At 52.9% G+C, this 19689-nt stretch overlaps 2 protein-coding genes across 8 annotated transcripts; both read right to left on the bottom strand.

Annotated features, from left to right (window-relative positions):
* Window positions 1–951: 951 nt before the first annotated feature.
* CRTC2 (CREB regulated transcription coactivator 2) lies at window positions 952–12715 on the bottom strand. 4 transcript variants are annotated; one of them, XM_054461492.2, is made up of 14 exons: window positions 11959–12715; window positions 8374–8475; window positions 8185–8298; window positions 7547–7611; window positions 6834–6902; window positions 6572–6675; window positions 6114–6143; window positions 5880–5959; window positions 5707–5756; window positions 5329–5573; window positions 4571–4977; window positions 2391–2660; window positions 1735–1921; window positions 952–1606 (listed from the first exon to the last, which is right to left on the bottom strand). In XM_054461492.2, exons 1-14 carry the CDS (start codon window positions 12109–12111, stop codon window positions 1386–1388), a joined length of 2097 nt encoding a protein of 698 aa, XP_054317467.1. In that variant the 5' UTR covers window positions 12112–12715; the 3' UTR covers window positions 952–1385. The 4 variants fall into 4 exon arrangements, with proteins under 4 accessions (XP_054317467.1, XP_054317469.1, XP_054317471.1 ...); XM_054461494.2 differs by having other exon boundaries at window positions 5880–5944; XM_054461496.2 differs by having other exon boundaries at window positions 11986–12715.
* A 7-nt stretch (window positions 12716–12722) lies between these two features.
* Window positions 12723–19045, bottom strand: SLC39A1 (solute carrier family 39 member 1). 4 transcript variants are annotated; one of them, XM_054461504.2, is made up of 4 exons: window positions 17108–19045; window positions 16142–16360; window positions 15833–15963; window positions 12723–14368 (listed from the first exon to the last, which is right to left on the bottom strand). In XM_054461504.2, the coding sequence occupies exons 2-4, from the start codon at window positions 16326–16328 to the stop codon at window positions 13712–13714; spliced, it is 975 nt and encodes a 324-aa protein (XP_054317479.1). In that variant the 5' UTR covers window positions 16329–16360; window positions 17108–19045; the 3' UTR covers window positions 12723–13711. The 4 variants fall into 4 exon arrangements, with proteins under 4 accessions (XP_054317479.1, XP_054317478.1, XP_054317481.1 ...); XM_054461503.2 differs by having other exon boundaries at window positions 16790–17149; XM_054461506.2 differs by lacking the exon at window positions 15833–15963 and having other exon boundaries at window positions 17108–17194.
* Between the last annotated feature and the right edge of the window lie 644 nt (window positions 19046–19689).

Raw genomic sequence — 19689 nt, 5'->3', positions numbered from 1 at the left:
CCCAGCCGCCTGCAGCCCGACCCCTGGCGGCTGGGAGGGCCCCCTGCAACCAGGTAGCTTCCCACCATCCAGCCGGTGCCGCAGGACACTGACCCCAGGCGACCCTGAGGTCCGCGGCGAGCTCCCTTCCCGCCTGGGTCCTGCAGTCAGATGTGGCAAGCATGATGTGGGCGCAGGTGAAGCTCCGAAGGTCTAGTCTACGGGGAGCCAGGTGGCTCCCCCTACTTCCAGGTTTAGGGCACAGGGCATTCCCTTCGGACCAGAACCAGAAGCTCTCAGTTCTCTTTTCTGAAAATGACAAGAGCTTTGGAAAGAGGAAGAGAGGCCAGGACTGCAGGGTGTGGAATAGAGCAGTGGAGGTGGGGGTAAGGTAACTGCGGGGCGCTACTCTTCTCACTATGCTAGTTGGAGGAGTGAGGGGTACGGAGGCCCACACGGCTGGTCCAAGGGCTAGCAACCCAATCCAGAAAGAGAAAACCTTCAGAACATGCATGGCACTGAAGGATCTGTTTAATTAAAACTAAAATGAATGAGTGGTGAAGAGTGGAGAGGGTGAAGTGAATTCATGCATAGTGAGGGAGTGAGGATGAAGGCTTCCCTGAGACCTAGGAGCACTCCAGACCTGTGGGCTCAGCCAGCAATCACCTCCTCACCCCCTGACTCACTGTCAGACCTGGGGTTGAGGAAGAGGAATAACTTGTCTGACCAGTCAAAGCCCCCATCTGATGCTGCAGCAGGGCCCTGGACAGACAGGAGGGCACACGAAGTGATTTCCTGCTGCTGTGGAAGCCTACATCCGTGCTGGGTACAAATTCCGAAGCTGTGGGGCTCTTCCACAAAGCATAGTGGTGCTAAGAAGATGCAAAAAGCCTAATAGATAAAAAGACCCATGGCCCTATAACTCCCTAGATCCCCAGCCATGCCCCAAATAATAACCAACCACACCAAGGGTTTGATATGATTTTTTTATTAACATATAATAATATATTTAATAAAAAATAGTATCCACTCTGGCTCTCTCCTCCACTGCAAGGGGAAGAGTGGTGAGGAGGGGCTGGCACTGCCCACCCCTAGGCATCCGGACAAACCCTGCCTCCAGGGCTCCCCTCTACCCCTGCTTTCCAACAGGCTCTGACCTCCAGACAGACGGTTCAAAGTTACAAGTGCTTTAGGCCCTCCCTTGAGTTCCCCCAGGCCCATCCCTTGCGCAGAATTCAGGGGCCACCTGGACAAACCCCTTGCTTTTTCTCATTCTTGGCATCCTTCATTCATGCTAGAAAGAGGATCTAGGGACAGAGAGTAGAGTCTCTACCTGCCAGGGGGAAGGGAGGAAAGGAACGGTGGTGGGGGATGGGGCCAAGAAGAGGGATGGTGATGAGGTCCCCTCATTGGAGCCGGTCACTGCGGAATGAATCCTCCACAGCAGGATCAGGCAGCAGGGCACAGGGGTCACTCAGCATGTTTAGCCCTTCCAGGCCCAGTGGCTCCATGCGCAGCTCATCTTCTAGCCCAAGCCCTAGCTCCAATCCAGCTGCTGACACCTCAAAGCCAGGCACTCCGGCCAGGGCTGCTGCAATCTCCTTAGAGAAACCTGGAGAGGAGTCCCCTGTGGGTAGAAGAGATAGGTGAGGACCCTATGTCCTGTAAACTTTTCCAAGACCCCTCAATCTCCTACTCATTAGCGAATGTGCCACTTCCTCCTTCCATTTCCCATCACCACCCACCCCCACTCACCTGTGAGGATGATGTTAGGCCCTGAGCCATGGCGGGAACAGTGGGTCAAGTTCTGGTGGTTGAGGGTGTGGGGATCTTGGGGGCCACCCATTGGCCCCTCACCCCCTAAAAATCCAGGCCCTTCAGAAAAGCCAGGGGGATCCAGCACCAGGCCGGTTGATGGGCTCTCCATGCTGAACTGCTCCAGCTATAGACATACAGACAAATCTTGAGGAAGTAGGATTTAGAACTGGTGTCCTGCCTAGCCCTGCTAACATATCCCCTTCACCCAGCAACCTTCATCCACCCCAGGAACAGAGGCAATGACAGAGGGAGGTGGCAGCAAGCAGAGCGACAGAAGCGAGCACGGGGCCCGAAGTAAGTATGGGCACCGTACCTGCTGGCCAGAGCATGTGCATGCCAGGAAGAGAACGGGTCAAGGCAGAAGTCATCAAAGAGCAAGCTGAGCAGAAATAGAGGGGCAGGAGTAGGGTCAAACGCAGGAAGAGAGGAGCCCCAAGCTGGCAGTGCTATGTTACCCCCGGGGAGAGGAGATCTCCCTGCCACCCACCCCACCTAGATCTCCCCATTCACAGTGTACCAGCCATGCCATTCAGGCCCCATTGACCCACCCTCACCCCCTCCCCTGTTTTTGAGCAAGGAGCCTGAATACTCACATTCCCCAGGTTGAAGTCACTCATTGGCCGGTGGTAAGACTGTTGCCCGTGCCCACTGGGCCCAGATGGGTACAGTGTCCCATAATGAGACTGCCTGCCTGGGGGCTGCCCAACTGAGGACTGCACTGAACAAGACTGAGAGGGCAGCCCTGGCTGCTGTAGAGACTTTGGGGTGTGTGGCTGGGTAGGCAGAACCAGACTTGGGGAGCTGTATGGGTATGGGGGCAACCGCTGGTCAATGGACAGTTTACTGGTATCCAGGGGGACGCCCTGAAAAGAAGTAAAAAGAGGGAAGCTTACCACTCAGTGTATACCCCAAGAACTCTCAGTCAGGGCTTCCCACCTTCTTTAGCTACAACCATTAACAAAACAAACATGACAACATTCCACATTCTCACGGGCATCCCTGGGGTTGAGTGCAGTTACTCAAAAATGCGTATGAGTTGGCAGGGTGTGGTGGCTCATGCCTGTAATCCCAGCACTTTGGGAGGCCTGAGGCGGGTGGATCACCTGAGGTCAGGAGTTCGAGACCAGCCTGGCCAACGTGGTGAAACCCCGTCTCTACTAAAAATACAAAAATTAGCTGGGCATGGTAGCAGGCGTCTGTAGTCCCAGCTATTCGGGAGGCTGACACAGAAGAATTGCTTGAACCCAGGAAGTGGGAGGTTACAGTGAGCCGAGATCACACCACTGCACTTCAGCCTGGGCAACAGAGCGAGACTCCGTCTCAAAAAAAAAAAAAGTGCCTATCAGAATGAAAGTGATATAGTGAGGCTAACACAGGGGTAATTTTAAATCTATTCCAGAAGTAAACTATTCTCTTTTTTTGAGACAGGGCCTCACTCTGTTGCCCAGGCTGGAGTACAGGGGTGCAATCATAGTTGGAACTGGGGGTGCAATCATAGTTGGAACTGTAGCGTCAACCTTCCTGGCTCAAGTGATCCTCCCATCTCAGCCTCCCCAGTAGCCAGGACTACAAGTGTGCACAACTGCACCTGGGTAATTTTTTATTTGTTGTAGAGATTGGGTCTCACCATATTGCCCAGGCTAGTTTTGAACTCCTGGGCTTTGAACTCCTGCCTTGGCCTCCCAAAGTGCTGGGATTACAGGCATGAGCCACCGTGCCTAGCCTTAGAAGTAAACCATTCTTAAACCTTGATACTTGAACTATTTATTGTTAGTAAATAAGGAACTAAGGTTGAGAACTGCTGTTCTACAGCCTTGAAGAGGCCAGAGGGAGTGGGAAACGAAGGAAAGAAAAGGAGAAAGAAAGGAAGGGAAGTCAAGCTCACTCCACACTCTGGGAACAGAGCCCTTGCTAATCTGGCCTCAGTCTTTCCTACAAAAGAGGGGACCTGAGTAAAGATGGAACACAGAACACACATTCCAGGGATAGCAATGGAGGAGGAAAAGTTGGGCAGAGGAGAGGGAAAAGAGCATTTGGATGAAAGAAAAGAGGAGTAGAGATAGCAAACAGGAAGAAAAGGACAAGAAGGGAGACAAGGGCTAAGAATTTCATCTCTGTGGAAAAAGCCCTAAACTAAGAGTTTCAAGTTCTAGTCTCAACTCTTCCTAACTTGCTGGGTAAACTTGGAAAAGTCACTTTCCCTCTAGGTCCCACTTTCCTCACCTATTAAGTGAAGGGATTGGGCTCCATAGTAGGAAATTCACTGATTCTACGAATTCTATGAAATTAGGAGGGGATACAGGGGAGTAGATGGGACAGGATAGAGGCATGAGATAAAAGACAGACACAAAACGGATAGGAACAGAGGAGGCAAATAAAAGGAAAGGGTAAGCTAATATTTGTCAAGCATATACCTGGGCTATGTGTAGTGCTAAGTATTTTATGTATGTTATTTCATTTGATCCTTATGAACCATCCTTGTTTTAGAAATGAAAATACTGAGGTTTATAGAAGTTAAATAACTTGTCCAAGGTGACTGCTAGTAAGAGGTGGAGCCAGGGTTTGAAACTAAAAAAGCTTAACCACAGCGTTTGGGTTTGCACTGTGAAGCAAGAGGAGACAAGATGGATAAAAGATGGAGCAGGTGGAGGACAGAGGAATGGAAGGGGATGAGTATAGAGTAGGTATTTCAGGAAAGGAGGGTTGGGGGGAAACAACATGGCAGGAGAAAAGGGAAGGGAGACAGACGTGCAGGGAAGGCAGCCACGCATACCTGAGTGATGGAAGACAAGGTGGGTGACATTGTTGGCGAAAACTGTTTGGGCAGCTGCTGTTGGGACCTTCTGGCGTCGGCTGGGCCCGCGAGCAAACTCAGGGGGCTGAGGGGCACACGGCGGTGGTGGGGGGAGGCCCCAGGGGTAGAAGCAGGGTAAGGGGGGGCACCCAAAACAGGAGATGAAGTGGAGGAGGAGGAAGAGGAGGAGGAGAGAGCCGGAGCACTGAGTGAGGGGTGGCCCAGGGAGGTGGTGGGCAGTGCATGGCGGGCCAAGGAGGAGGCAGGCAGAGAGGGGTGGCTGTGGGAGCCCTGAAGCTGGGGCTGAGGACTGCTCAGGGAAGCCTGGAGGTTGGGATTGCTTAGGGAGGACTGCAGGGATGGGTGGCTGAGAGGTGAATGAAGTCCTGCAGGCACAGACAAAAAACCAGAGATGCCAACGTTACTGATGGGAACTGAGCCCCTTTCCACCCAGAATGGGTGGCAGTGACCAGACTATGAAAGCGGCAACACAACATCCTCCCTACTCTATCCCTGATAGCACTGCCCATCTGGGGGCTGCCCTTCCTCTTCTTTCTAGGAAACACCACACCTACCAGTTATCACTGGCTGAGAACTGCCGTGAGGGAATCCTGGGGTGCAGAGGTAACAAGCAGTGTAGGTGATCACAGCAGGATCTCAGGTGCTCAAACCTCCCTTCCCTTCATCCCTCCAGCCAGGCAGCACCCAGTGGGCACATGGCCAGGACAGCCACTCACCTGGTGCATCACAGCCTGGGCCCAGACCCATGCCCCTGCTGATGCCCAGGTGAGTCATGGTGTGGGTCAAATTGGAGGTACTGTTGCCCCCACTCAGGCTAGGGTAGCTTGTCTCTTCAGGGTCCAGGGGGGTGGGCAGTGGTGGGGGAAAGTGCAGGTTGGTGAGGTCAGGTAGGGAGCCCCCCGTGTTCATGGCAGGTGGGAGGACAGGCACATTGGCAGGCTGGTCAGGAGATGGAAAGATGCTAGAGGAAGGAGAGAAAAAGAAAGATGTAAATAGGAGGGGGATGCAGTAGTCAGGGAAGAGCAGAGATCAGTCTCCTACATCTCCCTGTACTTCCTTCCGCCACCTCTCAGCCAAACTCAGGGAGTACTTACTTAATTCCAGGGACTTCACAGGACCGAGGTCGGGAAGAGGATGAGGATAGCTGAGGAGAGAAGGGAGAATATGGAAAATGAGGACAGTGCTCAGTGGAGAACCCTGGAAGGCCTGCCCATGGCAAGGGGATAGCAGAGAGACTAGTGGGTGACACCCGGTGGCCTCCTCCTACCTTCTTAGCATCCCAGGGCTTCAGCAAATGCTTGTCATCTAGCAAGTTCTCCTCAATAGCAGGTACTTGAAAGAGAAAGACTGGTGATGGGAGAGTTGGAGAAAGAGCCAGTAAGGCAGGACAGGAAGCAGAAGCAGGCGGGAAGGAGTCCTGCTCCCTGAACCTGCACACAACCCCAACACCAGCCCAGAAATTCTTTGGCATTCAGTACCCACAGCAGTGAGGAACACATACCTTTGGGGTCCATTTCACCATCCAGAATACCTGCAAGGGATACAGTGGCGTTGGCTGCAGTGCTCACTTGCCTACCTGCTTTAAATAGCTCCATGGAGGCCGGGCATGGTGGCTCATGCCTGTAATCCCAGCACTTTGGGAGGCCAAGGCAGGTGGATCACGAGGTCAGGAGTTCAAGACCAGCCTGGCCAAGATGGTGAAACCTCATCTCTACTAAAAACACAAAAAATTAGCCAGGCGCAGTGGCAGATGCCTGTAATCCCAGCTACTTGGGGAGGCTGAGGCAGGAGAATCACTTGAACTCGGAGGGCGGAGGTTGCAGTGAGCCGAGATCGCACCACTGCACTCTAGCCTGGGCGACAGAGTGAGACTCCGTCTCAAAAAAAAAAAGAAATAATAATAAATAAATAAATAAATAGCTCCATGGTTACTCCCAAACCTGGGACAGGGCCACTTACCCCCACGTCGGCTGGGCAGGATGCTGGGAGGTGTGGGGCCTGGGTAGGTATCCTGGGGACTGGGGTTCATCACACTTGTATGAAGGGCAGAGTCAGAGCTTGTCCTATGGGGGGAGCAGGAATGAGCTGACACCAGTGACAGCTCTAAGCCCTGCCCAGCAAGGGAAAACACTAGCTGGTCTGGAACAGGGTGGGGGTGAGGGAGCAGGGCCCCAGAAACTACAGATAAGAGATCTGGCCTAAAGAAGGCAAAGGCCATCACCTGTTAAGTGCAGATGGTAGTCGAAACAACTGCCCCTTCTCTGCAGGGAAATTGCCCCAGGGCATCATCCTGGGGTAGAAAAACAAAGTCATGAGGAGGAAGGCTGACAGTGGACAAGAAGGTGGGCTTAGGGGTTGGAAAATGTGGGGCAGCTAAGGTGGAAGTGAAGATGGCTGAGCACCCAGATCATCCCCTTTTCTTTCTGGTTCTTCTCCTGCCTATAATTGACCCCTCCCCCAGTCAATCTAAGAGAGCTGGAAACTTCTGCCAGGACCAGCTGAATGGGAATCTTGGAGCCCAGCAGCATTCCTGGGTATGAGCATTGAAAGTGAGGTGGACAAGGGGAGAGTTTAAGAAATCTAAAAGTGCCAGAGCACTACATCTTGCACCCACCCTTGTCAGAAGGTTGCCATTTTCACCTGCCCCTCTGCTATTCTCCCCTCCCCCTTACACACACACCCCAGTCTGGCTACAGTTCCCATTGGTTCTGCTCTGGCTGGACTGGGAGGCTTGACCACTCGTGTCAACATGGCCAAGGGTGGACTCTGACCCACCTACTCCAACTGCCTCCACCTCTCTCAGCCCTGGCGTTATAGGAAGAGGTACTGTTGAAACCTTAGCCCAGTAATCCCAGCCCCAACCCAGAAAGGGCAACTCCCTCCAGAAACACGTCAGAGAGTAGGCAGGAGTGTCTGCCCGCCCTGGACACTTACCTTCGCCAGCTAGACTCTGGGGGAGGAGATAAGTAGGCAGGACTATAGGGAGAGCTGTCAATGTGAACAGCACCAGTTAAGGAAAAAAGTAGAGAGGACAGATGAGATAGAGGCCAAATGAGGAAAGAACAATGGAGGCAGCAGGTAAGTTGTTTCAAGAAACACATACCTTTCTTCTTTTCTATAAGGGACAACAATAGGATCAAAGAATGGAAGAGAAAAAGGGAATCAGGTCTAAAGGGGCTGAAAAAATCCAGGAGAATGTTCAGGCAGGGCTTGGAGGAGACAGGTATGCAGGTCTCTGAGACTGCAAACTTAGAAATGTGAGGAGAAGAGACCCAATCTCCTTTAGCAGGAGACAAGGAAGGCTTGCCTCTGGCAGCAAGCTGATGTGAAGACAGCCAGAGCCAGCCAGAGCCAGCCAGAGACAGGGGGCACAGCCTCAGGAGCAAAACTCCTTATCACAGGAGCAGGTGCTGACGCAGGGGCTATGGTCGCTTTTCAGGGAAGCTAGGTAAAGAAGAGCTCCACGAGAAGGATGGGACTGCACAACACTTAAGTGCTTCCTATGAGTCCCTGAGGAACCCCCATCCCCACTACCTTTCAGACACTCCCAAGTCCCCTGTGAAGGATATGTGGCGGGGGTATCGGCGAAGTGGGGACACCATTCTTCGAGGATCTCGCTGCACCCGTTCCACCAGCCCATGGTGCCGAGTGCTCCGAGATGAATCCAAAGGTGAGTGGAGGGGGCTCTGCCAAAAAGGACAGAAGTCAGCAGAGGAAGCAGCCTAAGAAACTCCACTCCTCCCTGGCTGGGGTCTACTCACCTGGAACTCGGCCAGGCCAGAGCCAATCTGGTTAACATTGGGCAGAGACCCACCATAATGAGAGCTCCTTGTGTATGCCAGTCGCAGTTTTTGGGCCTGTAACTGAGACATGAGGAACAAGTGGGAATGTCAGGAGGGTCCTGAGCACTATTTCCTTCAGCCATCCTTGCCATCTCTGTCACCAGGATATGTTGCTGCTGCCACTGCTTTTAAAATATCTAGGCCAGGCACAGTAGCTCACACCTGTAATCCCAGCACTTTGGGAGGCCGAGGCGGGTGGATCACGAGGTCAGGAGATCAAGACCATCCTGGCCAACATGGTGAAACCCCATCTCTACTAAAAATACAAAAAATTAGCTGGGCGTGGTGGCGGGCGCCTGTAGTCTCAGCTACTCGGGAGGGTGAGGCAGGAGAATGGCGTGAATGTGGGAGGCGGAGCTTGCAGTAAGCCAAGATCGTGCTACTGCACTCCAGCCTGGGTGACAGAGCGAGACTCCGTCTCAAAAAAAAAAAAAGAAAATCTAGGCCAGGCACAGTAGCTCACACCTGTAACCCCAGCACTTTGGGAGGCCGAGGCAGGTGGATCACGAGGTCAGGAGATTGAGACCATCCTAGCTAACACCGTGAAACCCTGTCTCTACTAAAAATACAAAAAATTAGCCGGGCGTGGAGGCGGGCACCTGTAGTCTCAGCTACTCGGGAGGCTGAGGCAGGAGAATGGCGTGAACCTGGGAGGTAGAGGTTGCAGTGAGCCAAGACTGTGCCACTGCACTCCAGCCTGGGCGACAGAGAGAGACTCTGTCTCAAAAAAAAAAAAAAAAAAAAAAAAAAAAGGATCACTTCAGCCCAGGAGGTAGAGGCTGCAGTGAGACATGTTTATGTCACTCCGCTATAGCCGCCTGGGTGATAGAGTGAGATCCTGTCTCCAAAAAAAAAAGTAAAAAAAAATAAAGAAATAATCTGCCAGAAAAAAGGCCAGTGTTGGGGTTTGAAAGGTCCACCGAGATTTGGTGCAAATAACTCGCCAGAGCCCATCTGCAGACTACCCTCATCAATGATATCACTACTGCTTGACATCATCCTGCCAGGCAGAGACAGATACTCTGCTGAAGGCCTGTCTCATTTGGCATCACTCTAAGCAGAGTCCCTGAGGGGCTGCCAGGAGCCCCCGGGCTACTCACAAGGGGGAGTGCCTATTAGGAACCTCTGCTTTCTTTCCAGATGCGTCCAGGACTAATTGAGAGAGTAAGAGGAAGGCCACAGGTGGATGTCACAGAGTCATTACTGCCAGCCTCTTTCCTTCCCACTCTGGAGAGCACAGGCTTCTGGGCTCTGCCACTTGCCCAGCATCAGGAAGGCTACACAAAGCCTGCACCTCCCAAACTAGAACATCCAAGGAATGGCAGCTCTCCTAGCTGGAAAAACAGCACCAAAACCAAGGGACATTCTTCCACTGAATCCTAAGGCTCTTGAATTGGCAGGGAAGCCTGGAGAAGGAGGGTGGAGAGAGAGCAGTAGCCCACTCTAGCATGGGCCAGGGCCATCTTCCTGGTCTCATCCTCACTTTGGGGAGATATGTCTGGCATAGGCGTAAGACAGCCTGGCATGGGTTTAGCCTGTGTACAGATATCCTATCTCTGTGAGAGGTGAGCATCTATTTCCAAGGCTCAGCCTCTGCCACCAGCCAAATAAACAGGCCCAGGGCAAGGCCATGGGGAGGAGGGCAGCTGAGGAGGGGCAAGTTCTAAGAGCTTCCAGGGTCACACTCTTGTACAGAAGCCAACATCAGAAATGACATTCTGTTCCAGGAGGTCAGCATAGTGAGCACTGTGCTGACCTCTGGACCGCTTCAAGACCACTATCAACATATATGGCAACCCCGGTATCTCAGTGGTATAGCCTCCCATGGCCATCTCTGTTTCAAATGAACCCTCCCACCTGGCCAGATAACAGGCTGAGTCCCAGATATCTTGTCCCTAGCTCTAGATTTTTGGGTCCCCTGGCCATGTATGCCCACTAGATTTTTCTGTGTAGCTGAGAAATTAACCAATATGAGCAAGGTGGGTAGAAGGGGCCTTTTAAGAGATCGAGGCACAGTAAAGAGAAGCCCCAGCTTTTGAGTTTTGCACAGCCTTTCTTTGCACATACGAGCCCTAAGATCCCACCATGCCTCTGCCAGAATCACAGTCCCGAGGGCAGGGCCTCACGCTATCAAGATCAGCCTCCCATCTTCCCGTCTCTGTCCCCAACATGATGAAAAAACTCCTAAAGGGGAGCAGTCTACAGTTAGATCATAATCCTCACAGTGGTTACAGTAGGTTATGCACACACATGCATGTAAGTGTGTACATGCGTGCACAGACACCCTCCCAGATTTGCCTCCCCACCTAACTTCTGACTCCCACAAACTAGGGCACATAGTCCCTAGAGACTCAAAGGGGAAAGGACGAGAAAATAAAAAAAAGACTAAGAGAGTCAAGGGGGATACACATAAAAATACAACCAGAGTCACAGTCATAGATGCAACCACAGTCAGACCAGCAGAAAAAGGCTAGAGATGTTGTAGTAATGTTCCACCATCAACCTTTAATTCCTTCTAGCTCTCTGCCGTGAGCAATCATTGCAGTATCCTTACCTACTGTTGTTTTAGAAGAATGTGTCCCTAAATTAAGACTGCATACCACCTAGGCGGACTCCCACCCCTTGGTCCCTCTGACATTCAGCCTTGGAAAGCAAGAAACCAAGGCCAGGGGGGCTTCAGAGGCAGACTGGCAGAGGCCTGAAAGTTCTTTCAAGAACTTTCTAGGAATGAATATTCCCTACACATAGAAGACCCTCCAAGGCACCCTACACACTAACCCACAAAGCAGCCATCTCCCTAGAAAGCTCAGCAAACCATAGAGTTCCACACAACTTATAGTCGGACGGTTACCCAGTTTTAGGATTCAAAACCCTACCTCTCCTCCAAGGAGGCCAGGACAAAACACCAAGCAATGGACCTCACCTTCATTCACGTCAGGAAACCACAAGAAGTATTTGAAAAAGGAAGCAAAAGGACGGGACGCAGGAGGGGACTTCCTGCCCCACTATACAGAGCACCGCTCGTTCAAACCACGCAAGGGGCCCTTTCCCGGGGGCACCAAAGCGCAGAAGGCAGAGAGACCAGTTTGGAGGAGATCACAAACTCAGAAGAGCCAGGTTACAGACAAGCAGCCCTCCTCCCAGGCCATACCCCAATACCAGGCATGCTTCAGTAGCGTCCTCGAGGGGACTCCGTCAGGGATGCACAAGGACCACTCACCTCCTACCTCCGCCGGACTTCATCTCCCCTCTCCGCCCACTCCCACCTCACATACTCGACCCCCAGTCGCCTCTACACCCCGAACCTCTCCGGTGTTTCGCTCTCCCCTGCGCAAAATCCTTCTTCCTGCCCCTCGGCCCTCAACCGGCGCCTCCCAAACGGCGGCGCCCGCGTCCCCTGCTCTGTTCCGCCTCCTTCGCTGCGGCGCCCGCCACCCCCCGCCTCTCCGGTCTCCGCTCCGTAACTGCTCAGCTCTGCTCCGGCTCCCCGGCGCGGCCCCTCACCCGGGTGGAGCCGATGTCCATCATCACCTCCTCGAAGGCCGCCGTCTCCTCGGCCTGACGCTGCTTCTGCAACGCGATCTTCTCACTAAATTTGCGCGGATTGGAAGCCGAGGCCGTGGCCGAGCCAGGCCCGTTCGCCCCCGACGTCGCCATCTTCCTTCCCCGTCCCTCCCTGCCACCCTCCCAGTACCAGCCGCGGCCTCCGCCGCGGCCCCGGCCCGGCTCCTCCAGCCGTAGCCACCGCCGCCTCAGCGAGCACCGCGAACCCGGCCCCAGCCTAGCCCTGACCTGTTACGCGCGGGGACCGCCGGGAATTGTAGTTTGTTTACGAGACTCCTTCACATCCCCAGTCACGCAGCACCGGGAGGAAACGGACTCCACTTCCCAGCAGCCGTGGTGACTCCGGAAACTGGGGACTTCGCTCCACCCTCTCGGCTACTCCCTCAGAGGGGCAAGCTGGGAAGAGTAGTTCTAAATTAGTCCTGAGACTACGAACGGAAAGGGGAGAGGGATTAAAGAGAGAGGAAAGGAAGAGGGAGGGGAGGGAAGAGAAGGGAAGCGGAGGGGTGGAGACCGGGAAAGAAGTACCAAGACACAAAGGAGGAAAAATTAGGTCATCTTCAGGAAGAGGACTATCGGGGCCTGAGTGAAAACAGTGAGACCAAGAATCTTAAAACAGCTGTAAACATCTGGGACACAGGCCCTCTCAGGCTGGCCACATGCCCACCCCTTTCCCAAAACAAATGAATCAGATACTGTACAGATGTCTAGAAACATCTTTTATTTGGGTAACAGGTCCCAAAACAGGTCAGTTAATAAAATAGATTCTAAAGAATATGTCCCTATGCACAGCCCTCCCTCCCCAAAAATAACGCTGGGGGTAGGCATTGCCCTTCCCCCTTGGGCTCCTCGGGTGTATTTAAAAAAATGTTTTGGCAGCTCAGTGTTTATCATCTGGGCATGGGACACCATGTCCATGTCCCCATATTCCTAGGGTACAGCAGCAGTAGGTGGCTGCAGCAACCTTCCTCCTACCCCAGCCCAGAAAATATTTCTGCCCCACCCCAGGATCCGGGACCAAAATAAAGAGCAAGCAGGCCCCCTTCACTGAGGTGCTGGGTAGGGCTCAGTGCCACATTACTGTGCTTTGAGAAAGAGGAAGGGGATTTGTTTGGCACTTTAAAAATAGAGGAGTAAGCAGGACTGGAGAGGCCAGAGAAGACACCAAAATTGGCAGGGAGAGACCATTTGGCACTAGTTCCCTGGGAGATGGGAAGAGGGAGACAGATATGAGGGTAGGCGCTAAGAAAAGTAGGAGGGATCCACTCCAAGTGGCAGGGTGCTGAAATGGGCTAGGACCAACAGGACACTGACTCTAGGTTTATGACCTCTCCATACCCGTTCCACAGCAGCTGGGTGCCCACCTCCAGCCTCCCATGTAAGCCTGTCCTTATGTATAGTGTCCAACCTCTGATTCTAGCAGTAAAGTATCTTCCCCAATCCTAATGTCCCCTGATCTTGTCTCTAGCGACTTGACCATCTCTTGTTCCTTGGGACTGGGGCCAGCCTCTTGTCTGCCCACTTCCCTCTCATTAGTCAGATAGCCCCAAAGGCTCTATCTTTAGCTCCCAGAGAACTTTTTGGTCCTCAGTATTTCCCTTCCCCATTCCTTCCTATTCCCCACAACTGGGGGAGGGAAGGGAGAACAGGGGCACCTGATCATCAATCTCCCCTGCCCCTCTCTTGAAGCCCCCTAGACTTGGATGAAGAGCAGGCCAGTGAGCAGGGCAAAGCCTGCTAGGAGCAGAATGACCTTGAGGATCCTTTGCTCAGAACTGGCCAGCTCCTGGGGCAGGATTTCCAGAAAGGTGATATAGAGAAAGGTGCCAGCTGCCATGCCCTCTAGCACAGACTGGGCCAGCTGGTGCAGAGGTCCTGCCGACTCTGCCAGAGCTGCACCCAGCCCGATTCCTAGAGGTGTCATGCATGAGAAGAGGATCCCACAGCCAGCCACCACCTGTGCCCTAAGGTGGCTCTGCAACAGCCGCAGGGACAGGCTGACAGCCAGGATGCCCTTGTGGAGCAGCAAAGCCAGGCACAGCTCCATGGCCCGAGCCCGGTCTCGCTGCAGCCCTACAGCCAGCCCCTCGAACACGGAGTGGAGGGCCAGGGAGAAGACCAGTACACAGGCACGCAAGGCTGAGGGGGTTGCTGGGACTCCACTCGCCTGTGGGACCCCTGGCCCATCATGCCAATGCTGCGGCCCACCATTCACTGTTCCCAGCAGAGCCCTTGTTTCCTCCAGAGGTGACGGCCCTGACTGCTCCTTGTAAGCCAGTGTGATCTGCTCCATCACCAGGACCAGGAAGAAGCCCATGGCCAGGATGAACTCTTGCAGCGGGAACTGGAGCTGTGGGAAGAAGCAGCAGCAAAATGTTCAGGGAAGGAAGAGTGAGATGCAAAATCTGGTGAAAGCCCAGTTACACAGACCTAGGGTCTGCATAGACACAGGGCTACTCTCAGTCACACAAAGACAGAGTGAATTGGTAACACTGACACAGAATGATACATACACGCAGATTATGGTGTCACTCACAGTGTTACATGCAGACCAAAGTTTCTCAGCTTTGGAACTATTAACATTTTGGGGCCAGGGGCGGTGGCTCATGCCTATAATCCCAGCACTTTGGGAGACCAAAGCGGGAAGATCACTTGAGGTCAGGAGTTTGAGACCAGCCTGGCCAACATGGTGAAACCCTGTCTCTACTAAAAATACAAAAATTAGCAGGGTGTGGTGGTGGATGCCTGTAATCCCAGCTACTCGGGAGTCTGAGCCAGGAGAATCACTTGAACCCAGGAGGCAGAGGTTGCAGTGAGTCGAGATTGTGCCACTGCACTCCAGCCTGGGCAACAAAGCAAGACTCTTTCTCAAAAACAAAACAAAACAAAAACAAATAAACAAAAACATTTTGGGCCAGATAATTCTTTGTCATGGGAGCTGTCTTATGCACTGTAGATTGTTTAACAGCATTTCTGATCTCTACCTACCAGATGCCAATAGCAGGCACAATGTTCCCTCCATCCCCCTCCCCATTGTGACAACTAAAAATATCCCCAGACATTACCAAATGTTTCCTGAGGGGCAAAGCCACACTCCTAGTTGAGAGTCACTGATGTAGACATACATGAAAAGGTCACACATTGCCCACCTCCCCAAATACTTATACATAGAGCCACATATCACAGGACATTCAGGCTTATATGCAGTCACACGGAAACACAGGTCACTCAGTCACAGACACACAGAGGGATACATCCAGCGTTACTTCCTCAGTTTTAGAGGAAAAAAGGAAAGAGCCCAGGATGACTTTCCTGCCCCACTATCCAACGGCCTCAGTTTTCCCTATAATAAACCAAGTCCTATGCCATGGACTTGATCATTCCTCACAGCCCACTTCCTTGGGCCAAAGCCTAAAAAGGTCAGCAACACCAAGACCCAGGGAATTGCCTCCTATCCTTCTCAGGCCTACAGAGACCTCTATCTCCAGCCCTTTAGGAAAGTGGTGAGACAGTGAAGATGATTCTTGGAGCACTTGCGGGTAGCTAGAACTGAGAACCCACGGAGCAAGTCACACACCTGAGAAAAAGTGTCTTACTGTCTCAACGGGCATGTAGGGGTCACACAGGGAATGGGGAAGGGGGAGGGAACACATAGAAAAAATTATGCCCCATAACCAAAAATCACAATTCATACCACATGCCAAAAGCCTTCCACACAGTAATGGAGTGGCACATGAATCAGTCTCCACAAACCAACACTCCTAGAGGTGTGTGATTCCCCTCCCGCATGTCACATGCCCAGGCCAGTGCTCACCGTCACATGCAAGGCTGCCAGGGCCTCGTCTATGGCAGCCAGGTAGTCAGGCAGCAGGTCCAGGAGACAGGTGGCCAAAAAGACGCCCCCCGCAAAACAGCTTACTAGGCTCAGGGCTTTCTGGCGGGAAGCTGGGTAGGGGTGAAGCACAGAGGGGAATAAGCAAACAAACCCCCTCCAGGGCCCACCACCCCAACCCAAACAATGGCTACCCTTGCCTTTCCCTTCTCCTTTGGTCACTCCCCCCCAGCCCCAGAGCCCTCCCTAAGCCAAGCATTCATAGCAGTGTGGGGAAAAGGAGAGGCTTACCTGAGCCTTCATGGTTAGCTCCTGGCCGGCGCAGCACACAGATGGGCACCAGGCTGCAGAGGAGGGTGAGCACCAGCAGCAGCACCAGGGCCCCCAACTTCACCTCCAGCCCCACAGGCACTGGAGGCTCTGAAGCTACCGCCTCGGGGCGCCACACCAGGAGCTCTGGCTCTCCCCAGGGCCCCATGGTGCTTCTGGTAGCTCCAGTGACTCTCAGACCTAGGAAGACAGACCAGAGTGGTTGGGAAAAATCACGCAAGGGAACATGGGGCAAGGAATGGGGAAGCTTGGTCAGCAGAGTGCAGCTCCCTGGCCCCAGCCACTTTGTGACCTTCCCCAACCCAGCGTGACTCATCTACTCCTGTACCAGGAACATTCCTCTCTTCTCACACTTTCTTTCCCAAGTGACTTATTCAGGGAGACTGCAAGGGGGAAACCGAGGCATGAGAAAGGCTGTATGGATATCTCATCACCCTTTCACCTGGTGCCCCCAGAAAACTAGGAAGCTAGGAGCCGCCTCCAAATAGGACCTGGAGCTGGAGTTCCCCTAAGGAATGTAAAGGCCAGGTCCCCAACTCCCGAACGGAGTGGGTGAAGCCAAAAAGGCTGGGGCTGTGCAGAGATGTCATGGGTAGCTTCATGGGCCACCTGGACAGGGTAAGTTTGGGTGCTGGATCGCTCCATCGTTCCCCTTTTCCCAGCGCAGAGAACAAGCGCTTCAGATCCCAGTATGAGACCTAGAGGCAGATGGCCAAGGAGAGGGGCCCTAAGAGTCTGCGGTCCCGGGACGGACTGAGGCGACACTGAAGGCGGTGCCTGAAAGTCCGGGCTCCGGGAGGCGGGGTGCGAGGCCGCCAAGCGTCGCGGGAAGCAGATGAAGAATGCGTGAGCTGGGACTCCTGCTCCCGGGCCCGGGGAGGCCTGGGCAGCCGACCTGGACCCCGCAGCCAGACAGCCCGCACTCACCTCGCGAGGGTCTCACTACATGTCTCCGCGCGCTTCCGGCCTAGAGTCGGGAATTCCCGCCCCCTCCCATAGCTCCCCCCTTCCCCACAGGAGCCGCGTACCCACGCCCGACTGCCAATGGCAGCACCGAGTGGGCGGGGACAGACCGGGAGTGACGTGAGTTAGGAGCAATCAGAGACCGGGAGCGGGAGCGGGCGGAGCAGGCGACCTGAGGAGAGTGAGCGAGAGCAAGGGCGGATATTAGGAAAAGGACCTCGGGGCTGGGGCCCTGGGGCGCATCCGTGGAGGACTGAGGGGCCGGAGCGGGCCAGTCAACAAAGGCTTTGATTATATGGATATTTTTAAAAGAGGGAGACCCCGCATTGTCAAGTCTTCCGGCCCACATCTGAGGACATCTTCCTGGCCTTGGGCCAAAGTCTCATCGGTCTCTCAGAAGGCTCTGACACCCCGTCAGTGCCTCTTGGCGCCCAAGGTGAAAGCATTCCCTTCTTGGGACCAACTTCCTTGCCTGCTTTCCCTCGCCAGCACCCACAACAAGGAAAAAGACAAAGCAGAATTGGAAAGGGGGGAAGCAAAGGGAGGGTATGTCTTGAAAATCATCCTTTCTCGACTACTTATGGCACTCAGTGCAGCCTCCGCCTTCTCCAGGTGGGTGGGGACATGGTGGGACCGGAATGCGGGGTGCTGAAGCCGCGCCCAGGGAAGAGCCCCCAGCGCATTCCAGGCTATCTGCGTACCGCGCCTGCGGGCGTCTGGCCAGTTCTCCCACCTGATTTCCAGCCCAGCTCCCGCCACCCCCGCCGGTCGGCTTGCTGTTTGCTGTTCCTTGAATGCCCCAAGGTAGTTGTTTCAGCTCAGGACTTTCACCGTTTCCTCAACCAGGATTCTTGTGGCCCACAACTCTGTGCCTTGAAAATCCTCTTCTAGCCTCAAGGGACGGTAAGGACAAAAGAAAATTTAAAAAGGGGGCTCAGCTATTCTTTTATGCAAAGGTGAAAAAAGCTTCATTGCCTAAAGAAGGGACAGATGGGATCTTGCTTCCTACAGGAAAATTAATTTTAAAAAAGAAAAAAAAAGGGGACAGTGTAATGCTTCTCACAAGGCTCCAGAAACGAAGCCCAGTAATTCCTTAAGTAAAAGAGGAATGTGAAGACTTCTTAAGGGGCCGGGCGCGGTGGTTCACGCCTGTAATCCCAGCACTTTGGAAGGCCGAGGATGAATCACCTGAGGACAGAAGTTCAAGACCAGCCTGGTCAACATGGTGAAACCCCGTCTCTACTAAATATACAAAAATTAGCCGGGCGTGGTGGCGGGGGCCTGTAATCCCAGCTACTCGGGAGGCTGAGGCAGGAGAATCGCTTGAACCCGGGAGCCGGAAGTTGCAGTGAGCCGAGATCGCGCCATTGCGCTCCAGCCTGGGCAACAACAGCGAAACTTCGTCTCAAAAAAAAAAAATTATTCGTAATTGGTAACATTAACAAGGAATTATGACTGGGGGGTCAGGAAACCTGGATTCTGGTCCAAGTTCTACCTTTATAGTTGTCAAATATATATATTTATTTATTTATTTATTTATACATATACATACATATATGTCATATATGACTAATAATTGTATATATTTATGGCATACAACATGATGTTTTGAAATATATGTACATTGGGCCAGGCGGGGTGGCTCACGCCTGTAATCCCAGCACTTTGGGAAGCCGAGGTGGGCAGATGACGAGGTCAGGAGTTCGAGACCAGCCTGACCAACATGGTGAAACCCTGTCTCTACTAAAAATACAAAAATTAGCCAGGCGTGATGGCGCATGCCTATGATCCCAGCTACTCAGGAGGCTGAGGCAGGAGAATCACTCAAACCGGGGAGGCGGAGGTTGCAGTGAGCCGAGATCACACCACTGCACTCCAGCCTGGACGACACAGCAAGACTCCGTCTCAAAAAAAATAAAAGAAAAAAGAAATGAAATATATGTACATTGCAGAATGGCTAAATCAAGCTAATTAACATATGCATTACTTCACATATTTATTTGTGATGAGAACATTTAAAATCTCTTGGCAATTTTATTTCTTTTCTTTTTCCTTCCTTCCTTCCTTTCTTCTTTCCTCCTTTCTTCCTTTCTTTCTTGACAGAGTCTTGCTCTGTTGCCCAGGCTGGAATGCAGTGGCATGCTCTTGGCTCACTACAACCTCTGCCTCCCAGATTTCAAGCAATTCTCCCGCCTCAGCCTCCCGAGTAGCTGGGATTACAGGCGCTCACCACCATGCCCGGCTAATTTTTGTATTTTTAGTAGAGACGGGGTTTCACCATGTTGACCAGGCTGGTCTTGAACTCCTGACCTCAGGTGATCCACCCCCTCAGCCTCCCAAAGTGCTGGGACTGCAGGTGTGAGCCACCACACCCGGCCCAATAGATCTCTTCAATTTTACCTTACCTTGATGTATGATTTTAGGCAAGTGATTTTTCCTCACCAGAGTTTGATAAATCAGGGGCAAGGAGGAAGTTAAACAAGCAGATGACTGCAGAGGGTCCTTCTAGTTCTAACATCAACAGAAGCTAACTACATTCCCCACTC

This window comes from Pongo pygmaeus, chromosome 1 (genome assembly GCF_028885625.2).
Source record: "Pongo pygmaeus isolate AG05252 chromosome 1, NHGRI_mPonPyg2-v2.0_pri, whole genome shotgun sequence".
NCBI classification, from domain to species: domain Eukaryota; kingdom Metazoa; phylum Chordata; class Mammalia; order Primates; family Hominidae; genus Pongo; species Pongo pygmaeus.
The sequence above is the reverse complement of the archived record's forward strand: the minus strand, read 5'-3'. Positions and strand labels throughout refer to the sequence as shown.